Source organism: Callospermophilus lateralis, chromosome 17 (genome assembly GCF_048772815.1).
Source record: "Callospermophilus lateralis isolate mCalLat2 chromosome 17, mCalLat2.hap1, whole genome shotgun sequence".
Classification (NCBI taxonomy): Eukaryota; Metazoa; Chordata; class Mammalia; order Rodentia; family Sciuridae; genus Callospermophilus; species Callospermophilus lateralis.
Window position 1 is genome coordinate 23,028,869 of NC_135321.1, and position 11,057 is coordinate 23,039,925.

Below are 11,057 nucleotides of genomic sequence, written 5' to 3' on the forward strand. Positions count from 1 at the left end.
AGGTGCCAGCAAATCCACTGGCTGCGTCTTCTGAGAACCAGAGGAGGGGATGGCAAGGTGCAGGAGGGAGAACAGGGAATGGCTTGCTCTCTCTTGATGCCTTCACCTCCCAAACAAGGGGATCTGGTTAGGTGTGATGGGGAGGGCAAACATAATATCCTAGAAGAGAAGGAGGCAAGGATAAGAGTGTTAGGGTGGCTGTGGGACCAGTGCCTCTCTCCTCAGCAGCTGACTGTGAGGGCAGGCCTCTGGGCTGCTGTTCCATGTGCCTGGTGTGGACGTCACTGGTGGACCTCTGCAGGCTCACCACTAGGAAGGCGGGGCCCTACTTTCTAGTTTTTGTAGGGGTGATGGGTGCTCACAGCTGTTATCTATTCTGACTGGTCACTGCCAATGTCTACTGACGGGTGGTCCCCAAACTTACCAAATATTAGAAATATATATTTTTGGTACCAGGGATTGAACCCAGGGGGTGCTTCATCACTGAGTCACATCCCCAGCCCTTTTTAAATATTTTATTTAGAGACAGCATCTTGCTTAGAGCCTCACTAGGTTGCTGAGGCTGACTTTGAACTCATGATCCTCCTGCCTCAGCCTCCTGATCCACTGGAATTATTGAAGTGTGCCACTGTACCCAGCTAACTATTAGATATTTTGAATATCACACCTCGGGTATAACCTCAACACTAGAACCAGCCTTTGGTCAAATTGAAAAAGTGTCAACATTTAAAGGGGCTCCCTGTGCTGGTCTCCGTTTGAGTTAGCCACCCGCCCCCACCCCATACGAACCCAGAGCCTTCTCATCAACCTATTCTGACAAGTTGGTTAAAATAATGGTTGTCCCACTGGCTCCCACTCTTCATCACTCCTTCAACTTGTATCTTAGAATATAAACTGAAACATGGCTGACCACCCCAATTTACTGTTTGTGGTGGAACTTCAGTTATGTGAGAACCTATTAAGAATCAAGGAAAAAAAATGGCTACTGTTTACTGAGGGCTCTCCAGATGCATGAAGCAGGCTGAGCATTGCACACATCATTTGATTTGGGTCCACACAGACCCATGAAGAAGAGCCTGTTATTATGAGGGGACAGAGCCAGCCTGAGGCAGGTTGAGTAGCTTGCTTGGGGCCACAGGGCATCTGCCCACTCAACCTTAAGGTAGGGTTGTCACAGTGCACCCAGACCAGCCCACTCAAAAGTTCCCTTGGAGGCAGCAGCAGAGGCAGGGCCGCCACTCTGGTGTGGAGGTGAGCCTTGCATACATGACACGGTGGGCACCAAACACAGGATGCAGGTGAGGCTGCGTACCTGTGCTTTGGGGCCAGATGCCAGCATGCCTGACCCTCCTCTCTTGGTAACCAAATAACTCAGGTTCACTGTTCTTTGTGCAAAGAACATGTTCTTGGTAAACCCACTCTTGGGGCAAACTTCCTTACACTCTTGCCTGTAAAGTTTACTATGATGATACCATGCACAATTTGGAGAATTATAGAGAAACAAGAGAATGAAAAACTCCATTCACTGTCCAACACTATTAATGTTTTAGAGTTTTTACTTCTAGTTTATGTCTTGTGTGTAGTTCTTTTCTTCTTATTTGAAGCTGTTATGATCAGACCATTTATACAATTCTGCATCTTGCTTTTTAAATCCATCATTATTACTTAAAACTTTTCCCTGTTATTGCAAACTTTTCAAAAACACCACTGAAGCCAGTTGTATAACATTCTATTCAATGGGCAAACTACAGTTTATTGAACCATACCCTAACCTTCAACATGATTCTGTAAGTTTAGATTTCCATGTATCAGGTTTTCTCTAAGTAAGGGGGTAGTGTTTGCCAACCTCTGTGCTCTGCGTAACTAGGAATTAAGGTGTTACAGCTGGTCATGTGATTTGAATTTGGCTGTTTGAACCTTTAGGCTGAGTTTTAAAGTGTTTGAAGGTAGAATGAGAGGGTTCTATAGACAGTGTCTCTGAATCTCCATAATGCATTTAGCTAAATCTCTTAGGACATCTTTGCGGACAATTAAAAAAACATGTAGACAACTACACAATTATGTAAATCCATAACTGGCTGGAGAGCGAAACCCAGAGAATGCTAGCTTTTGGGTCAGTGTCACCCCGGGGGGAAGTGTCTAGTGGTTTTGAGGCTAGGCCTTTGGCCTAATCTCTTCACACATATTTTAATTAAGATAAGGGTAAAGTTCTGGAAGGCAGGCTTATAAGTTATGAAGCTGTAAAGGGCAAGATTATGTGATGGAACAAAGATCCAAAAAGATCTCCTCTGGTTGGAAAATTTGTCTGATGCCAAGAAGATGAAATCTACCAGGGATAAGAGTGAAGAAAATCCTGTAAGATGGGCTAAAAAACCAACTATATAAATGTAAAACAGAGAATATGGAATTAACAGAATTTAGTTGGCAACCAGCTTAATGTGAGCCCATCCATGGTGTGACATGTTGCCCCAAACTGATGGGAATGTATGTGAGAGGGAGAGATCACATTCAGGGACAGGAAGCCAGAGTGAAAGGACGAGCAAGGCTTGCTTTTTTATAACAACCTCAGAAAAACTGACCAGGGTCTTATGAGAACTACATCGATATCTTGCAAGACCAGGGACTAATGACCTCCCACTAGGCCTCTCATCTTAAAGGTCCCGCCACCTCTTAACTTCACACCAGGGCCAAGTCTCCAGTACTTGAACCCTTGCGGGGCACACCACATCCAAGCCATAGCCCTAGCAGACCTCAGGTGCAAAGGGAAGAGGAGCACATTATTCAACATTAAATCCCCCAGGCTTTCCCATTTAATCCCACTGAGTAATATTCACTAAGCAGCCACAGGAGATGCAGAGATGAGTGAGCCATCAATTGCTCCAAGGTGCTCGTAATCTGCTATCCAAAAATAACCCATTCCACAGAGCGTCACCACCATTAAATGTTAGGACTGAGTACCCCTGGTCACGACGGAGTACCTGGTACTGGATTTGTCCTCCAGTTGTAAGCAACTACAAGCCTGGACAAAACATACATAGCAGGTGTGTTTTCAGGAATGGACATCAGGCTCTGCAGATCCCCAAGAGAAAGGATGGAAACGTGGGAGATGAGCTTTGTGAATCCTAGAGAGGAAGGAGCGTCACAGGGTAGGGGTCCAGAAGTTTGTGCATGAGGGGTCCCCACAGATCTCTAACTGAAGACTGTGCTGCACACACCCAATGTGAGACTCTGTCAAGGTCTAGCAAACCGCATCCACATTGGAACTCAACAGAACAGGATATGAGAGGCAGCAGAGTGTTGGGAGAGTGTTGGGAGAGTGTTGGTGGAGACCCTGCCCAGCCAGAGGGGCGACCTTGATAACACTGCAAGTGCTGAGATGAAACAGGAGAGAGACCAAGCCATCAGATTAAGGACCACGCTCTTAGGTAAGGATTACGTAGACCTGGCCTATAAAAGCCCTGATAGGACCAGGGAGGGTTACTAATAAATTAACTGCCTACCAGAACAAAAATTGATATTCTTCAAAGAAAGAATATAATTTGGACTCCTTTCAGAGTATCAACTGCAGTGGCTGCAAACAATCAAAAACACTAGAAATGTGGAGGAGTAGAGAAACATGAACCAAATTCAAGGGGAAAAAAAAAAAACAGTCAATAGAAAACAGATCCTGATGCATTCCAGAGGTTGGAATTAACAGAGTTTAGGCATTATCAGTATGTTTAAGGACTTAAAGAAAAATATGGTCTTAATGAGTAAAAAGATAGGGAATCTAAGCACACAAATGAGAAATTATATATATATATATATATATACATATAAAATGAAAATTCTAGAACAGAAAAGTGTATTATCCAAAATAAAAAAATTCACCAAATGGGTTTAGCAGCAAATTAGAGATGTCAGAAGAAAAGGTCAATAGAGTTGAAGAAAGAAACATAAAAATTGTCCATTCTGAATAAAGAAGAGAAAAAAGACTGGGAAATCTTTGTGTCAACACTATGCTTACTAATATACAAATAACCAGAATCCAGAAGGTAAAGAGAGAAGTGGGGGGAAAAAATCAATTTATAGATTCAAGAAGTTCACTAAACCTCATACAGGATAAATAAAACTACATCTGGGCACATCACAGTCAAGCTGTTGAAAGTTAAAGATTAAGAGAAAATCCTGAAAGTGGCCAGAGGGGGTGGGGATATTTCATAGAGGGAAATAATGATATGAATAAAAACCAACTTCTCTTTTAAAACAATAGGGATAGAAAATAAAACAATGATTTTTTTTAATACTGAAAAAATAAAAAGTCATACATTCATAATATTATATACAGTTTGGAAATAAACTTCAAAAATAAAAGTAAAATAAAGATACTTTCTAGATGACAAAGAATTTGTCGCCAACAAGCCTAGATGAAATACCAGCTCCGCTTTAGCCTCCCCCCTGGCCAGTTGAATGCTTCTTGAAGTCTAGAGCTTCGTGGCTTGCCATCGGAAGTGGCACCTCTGATTGACAGGTGAGTACCAGGTGGGTGAGTAGGCTGGTTTTGAGAGTAAGAAGTTGTCAGGAGGAACATTTAATCAGCTGCTCACCCCCAGGGGAAAACCAGACCTACAGGCACATTTGAAAGAGTGAGTTTTGATTTAAGGGGCAGCAATAAGGCAGGCTGGAAAGCACAGGCACAGGCACACTAGACCTGTGGTCAGAGTGAGACCCGTGAACAGGCAATCAAGGGCCAGTTTCTGGGAAGCAGAGAACCTCCAGGACCCTCCTCAGGACTCTGGCTGGGACATCGTGATTGTTTGGTGCCTGGGTCGTGCCAGTTGTTAAAGATGTATAACATCATTCCTGGGGTTCAGTGGGTAGCTTCTTGTGGTAGGGGCCTGTGGGCGGTGTTCTCCTGCTCCTGGGGCCTCTTCTTCAGGGAAAGGGGGCACTGAAAGCCAACAAAATGAGCTTTCTAACTCTTCCTGAGTGTTCAGGGACACTTGACTCTCCAGAACAACCTCTGTTCTAATCCGCTAGGCCATATTTTTCCCCTTCAGAAAGGGATATTTTATAGTCTTCTACATAAATCTTTTCAGCTCCACTGATTTGGAATAACATGTTTAGCGGCTTAAGAAGAAAGTGACCTTCTAGCTAGCTGGTCCCTTGGCCAGGTGTCCTTCCATGAGCCTGTTTTCTCAGGGCCTCTGTGGGTGGCTGGGCCCCCCATGGTGCCAGCACTGTGGACTCTGATCCTATTCTAGGGTCTGGACAAATCCTTCCCCTCCCTGAACCTTGAGGTTTGCCATCTGTCATGCGGAAGCCATCCAAGATATGAGCACATGGACAAGAGGGCGCTGGCACAGACCAGGGGGATGAGTTCTCCTCCTCTGAGGCTCAGTGTCAAGGGAATGTGTGCTTGAAAGGCCCTTTCTGTGTGTCTTCTCAGGAAGATGGGAAGGTGATCCTGGCCGCAGATGTCTCCAGAAGCAGGTGAGTGGCCAGAGAAGGGGAAGTCGGCCCATGAACAGGAGAGACCCATGTGGGAGCTCTGCGTGGTCCTTCCTTGCCTCCTGTGAGCCCTTGAATTGAACCACGGCCTCAATAAACTACAGTGATTTACTGAGCCCTCAAACATTCAATCTTCCTGAGCTGTGAAACCAGTGTTTTTGTTTTAAAATAACATCTTAGTGAAGTAATTGACACCAGAACGAAAAAGTATATGTTTTCCAAAATCACTGCTCGTACCACCTGACTAGCCGTTAAAACCAAACCTGCGCAGAACCCACACTCCTCTTGGTTTAGGTGCCTGGTTTGTTTAGCTCTCTGCCAAATCTGTGCCCTGGTGGAACAGGCTGTTTCCGAGGTGATGTGACAGGACCTGCAAAGCCAACCTGTGCTCTGAGCTGCACCTTCAGCCACCCTTCCTGGTGAAGGTGCCTGCCTCAACTTCCCCTCTCTATCTGGGAGGAGCTGGTGTTGCCCACAGCGCCCCGGCAGCAGCAAGCTCACGGGCAGCCTCTGCTGTCTGTCCACAGGCAGGCGGCCTGCTGCTTCAGAACACTGGGATCACTGGGAGGCCTGGGGACACAGATGGCCTGTTCCACCTCCTCTTGGATTCAGTGGGTCTGAGAAGGGACTCAGAATCTGCACCTCTAAGGAGTTCCCAAGTGAGCTGAGTCCGCAGCTCTGGGACCACAATTTGAGAAGCCCTGAGCTAGCTGAGCTTTAAGGAATCCTAATGAGGAATGGAGGTGACTGTGAATGAGGTAAGAAGACAGGGCTTGGGGCTCAAAGGCAGGCCAGCCCAGCAGCAAGCTCAGACTTACTCGAATGATTCACCCAAAATACAAGCCTCCAGCTGAGCAGATTCTGATGGACCCCTTTCCTCTCTTTTCCTCCCTGGGTATTTTCCCCCTGCACCCCTGGAAGCAGGTCTGTTGGCAGCACAGTGAGGCTCTATGGCAGGATAAACAGTGGGCTTTCTCCAGGCCATAGGGATGAGTTCACACAGTCTGGGCCCTCTAACTGCTCTCTGGGGGTTTCCTGACATTTCTTAATTTGCACAGGGCTTAGTGAACTTTTAGTTATTTTTTCTTTTGAGATCACCTACTTTCTAATAGGACCAATTTAAAGAAAAACACGCTTTGATCATTCAGCTGTCTCTTCTTGATAGAAATGACAAGAACTCATCAGTAGGCCTGCTGAGAGGGGCAGAAAGGGACGCAAACCAGGGCCTCATGACTCATCCCTGGGCCATGATGCCAAGAGTTGGGTCCACATCTCAGTGGAGGGTAAGCTGACCTGCGTCTGTCTGCCTGGAGTCACCAGGCAAATAGTTCTGTTAGGGATTCTATCCAATCTGACCTCCACACTTTCATTTGACTCTAACAAGAATTCTAGGAAAGAAGAGGAATGGGAATGACTATCCACATTTGGCAACTAGAACAACTGAGAAGTGAGGCTTCGCGTGCACAGCGTGACCTTGAGCAGGGCTCTTCCCCTGTCGGCTTCTTATCTGCAAAGCTCTGGTAGAAGACGATTCTTCCATCTGCTCAATACAATCCACAAGATCAACAGGGAGCCATGCCACAGGCCCAGTGGTCAGACTCCATGGGGGAAACCAAGATGATCAAGAGACAGCCCTCAAGAATCAAGTGACTCTCCACCTGGGAGAGAACAGATTCAGTTACAAATACCCGTAAGATGGAGTCAAGAGCCATTAGGGTAGAAGATAGAGGCTTCAGCATGGAGAAAAGATATAGGGCAGTTCAGAGGAAGGTGGGATTACTTCCAACCCAGAACCAGGAAGACTTCATTAAGAAGAGTATGCAGGGACAGGCCCCACAACAGGACCTGAGAAGACCTCAGTTCTAGGATCCCTCTGCCATAGCCAGCCGCGTAAACCCGAGAAAGTCATTTCTGTCCATTTCCCAACGGGCCCTTTGCCCTAAGTGCCTCATAGCATTATGAGGATTAAATGAGAACTGATTTAAATGAACATTGGATAAATAAAATCACCAACTACAAAGCCCCTTCATCATCCCTGGGGAAGAAGAGGGCAGGAAGTTAAAAGCTGAAAGCTTTTGAAGGAGAAGGGGTGGGGGCGGGTGGCACTTGCCAAACCCAGGGCGTGGGGCAGATCTGAGCTCCTCCTGGGTTAGTAACTGGTTTCAATTATTTTTTCTAACCTCCTACAGCTAATTTTCTTGAAGAGAGCCTGACAAGAGTTAAGTCAGAATATCTACATTCCTCTGCATCGGGAAAATGAAAGTCCCCGGGGGAAGTGGCAGTGAGAGGCAACAGTGCCAAGCATAACTCTTGTGGACAGTCACTGGAGCCTCGTCTGTCCCTGGCCCCAGCACTGGGCTGGCTGAGTGCTCAGCAAACAGCCATGACATGAATGGATGTGCTCCTTACTGCTTCCCAAGGACTTCTACACTCTGGTCCAACCACAGCCAGAGGGGTAGACAGGGTGTGGACTGCTGTCTCTGTCAAAGACAGGGCAACTGCAGTTCCAGAGGGTCAATGGCCATCCATGTTCAACCTCTCAAGGTCAGAAGGGAGCCCAGAGCCCTGACGCTCATATAGTGGTTCTTTCTCACACTGGGCCAACTCCTAAGATTTATTACTACATCAATCTTCACTACGACAAACCATCTTTCCTGACTTTACTGAAAGCCTACTATGTGCCATTGTAAGCTCTTTCCCTATAACACTACTAAATCAGCCTCTTGCATCGTACTGTGATTCCCATATATAAAACTTATTCCAATGTAGAAGTGATTTCTGTGCGTCCCAGATACAAGTGTTGTGGATTCTCTGGTTTTTTTAATCAAATAAAAACTGATTTGGGTTGAACCTTTGGTTTAATTGTTTGGAAAGACCATGGAGAACTGTTCAGACATTAGGAAGACAACAAAGGGTACATTTTTGTTATTGTTCTATGCTTGTTTTTACCGTGGACATTCCTACCTACAAAGTAGGTCTCAGCTGCCGGAGTTGGGGCAGGGGACACACTCAAGGTTAAGGTGGCAAAGTTATTTGTGGCACCACTGACCCAGAGGCAGCTAGGTTGCTTTGGGTTCTGAAATCTGCGGGTGGGACAGGAAACCTGCCCGCCTTCCACTGCGGCTGCGGCAGACAGATCAGAGCCTTTCTACGTAGGGAAGAGAGCTCAGGAGTGGGCCTCAGAGGGACAGCTGCATGTTCAAGGTCAGAGCCACCTTCACTACTCATGACCCACCCCCATCCTTTGGCTGTTCACAGATTATGGAGCACTTGCTTCCAAGGGGGTGTTTTCAAGGTACAGGGCTGGGGTGCAGCTCAGTATTAGGGTGCTCACCCAGCAAATGCAAGGCCCTGGATTCCATCTCCAGGACTGCAAATTTTTCTAAAAATTACAAATTTCAAGGTATAAAGGTTTCAGTAGGAGGCTGGAAACCAGCCTGTTCCTGCATGCTCTGTAGAGAGGTCCCTGGTGATAGGCTCACCCCAAGGGGCTCAGAGGTGCCCCAGAGTGGCAGGAACCTGGGGCGGGGAAACAGATAAAATGTCAGAGAATCAGCAGCACCTGAAGAAACAGTGGGTCAGGGAGGCTCAGAAGGTTTGGGCCATGAGAACAAGGTCAGTGTGACAAGTGACCCCACCCGTGTGGCCAGGCCAACTCCACTCCCTGAAGCTGGGGACCATTTAGTTATCCAATATGGGGGATATTAATAGAACCATCCTGACCCTCATGGCTTTCCTCTCCCACTGAGGGATGAGGGTGTCACAGAACTCGGGAGGCCTGGAATTAACTGGCTAATCTACCATGCGGCCAGCGCAATGGTTTCATTAATGAGGTTCTTGGCATAAAAGTTAGCTAGTGAGATCGAAATAAACACACAGACTCAGTTACCTTTTTCTATGACCAGGTCCGAGACGGCTCCCCTCTCTGGTTCCCTCCTCTAACCGCCCGGCAGGGCAGCAAGGATTACTCAGGGCTAGCAGGAGAGAGAGAGAGCGAGCACGCCAGGGAGTAGCCTTTTATTGGGGAGCAAGAAATTCAGGGGATAATTCCATCCAATGAAGGTTGAAGGGGGGGCCGCACTCCAAGGTCAGGGTCAGTGATTGGGCCTCCGGGGTCAGTGGTCAGTTACACCCCCACACGGACAGGTTCTCTCATCAGGAGAGGGCCGGGAAAGCTCCGACACAGCCAGAGCGCCTCAGACCCTAACCGGGAGTCACCCAGTCACGTGTGAGAATGGCTTCCGACAGGCTAATAATGTCTAATGAGCATTAGTTTATCACGTTAGCTATTTGGGCCCATGATCCACAGATGGTGAGAAAGTGACACAGAATTGGCCTGCTCTGATGAGAGAAGTAGAAGACTCATAGGATGGGAAGCCTCAGGGGGTGTCCTGAGCAGACATCAGGGAGATGAAGCGGTTGTGGGGACAGCAGAGCTAAGGGGATGCTACAGACAAGTTCACCCACCACACGATATCAAAGACATAGAATTTGGAGCTAGAAGAAACTTTCGAATTGGTCTAGTCCGACCTTCTACTTTGTACAGCCCAGAGTTACTGGTCATGGCCGTGTGGCAGAGTTAAGATGAGGAGCAACATCTCCACCAACAACTTTTCAGGCCTGGGAATCTTTCTCGAACCTTCCAGCCTCCCCTCCATACTGACCACAGTCAAGAATCTAAGGAATACCCTATGGAATAGTGTGCGTGTTGGAAGGGCCCCAGGGAGCAGCCATCCAGCCAGACATACCTTGTGTGAATAATGCTGATCCACGATCCTCGCCAACCCGAAATCCCCTATCTTCAGCACGAGGTCCTCTGTGCTGATGAAGATGTTGGCGGGCTTCAGGTCCCTGTGCAGCACGTTGGCGGAGTGGATGTACTTGAGCCCGCGGAGGAGCTGGTACATGAACAGCTTGGCGTGCTCCTCGGTCAGCGTGCCCTGCTCCAGCAGGCGCGCCAGGTCAGTCTCCATGTACTCCTGGACAATGTAGGCCACGCTGAACTTGAAGAGCTCGCCCTGAAGGTCAGTGCCCTTGGGTCCCAGCACCTCGTACACCTTCACGATGTTGTCGTGGTCCAGGCGCCGGATGATCTTGATCTCCCGGAGAGCGTGCTTCATGCTGCGGGCATCGCTCAGGGCGATCTTCTTCACAGCCACCTTCCGGCAGGTGTGGCTGTCTGTGGCTGACAGCACGAGCCCGTTGACCCCAAAACCCAGGGGTTGGAAGTCAACAAAGCGCCCGCCCAGGTCATACCCGTAGACGCTGGCAATGCAGTCTCCTCTCTCGGCCATTGTTGGCTCAGTGGTCTGGAGCTGCCCGTGTGAGGAAGGGGCAGTCAGGAAAGGCCAAGTCCCAGCTGGTGGCCTCCGCAGCACTCCTCATTCTGCCAAGTCCCCCAGCTGAGGGACGCTTTTGCTCCTGGTGAGGTCACTGCCACCAGCCGTCTGGAGGCAAGAGCGGGGCAGGTCCTTGCTCACAGAGATGGACAGCAACGGGCTCAGGCTGCTTTCCTTGCGGGCTCTGGGAGGACTGTCCACCAACAGTTATGCTTCCCAAACCCTCCT

General features: G+C 48.0%; 1 protein-coding gene across 1 annotated transcript; it reads right to left on the reverse strand.

Moving 5' to 3' along the window:
* Positions 1 to 7,519: 7,519 nt before the first annotated feature.
* LOC143638102 (mitogen-activated protein kinase 4) lies at positions 7,520 to 10,784 on the reverse strand. Its single transcript, XM_077105606.1, has 2 exons — positions 10,239 to 10,784; positions 7,520 to 7,525 (listed from the first exon to the last, which is right to left on the reverse strand). The coding sequence occupies exons 1-2, from the start codon at positions 10,782 to 10,784 to the stop codon at positions 7,520 to 7,522; spliced, it is 552 nt and encodes a 183-aa protein (XP_076961721.1).
* Positions 10,785 to 11,057: the final 273 nt, after the last annotated feature.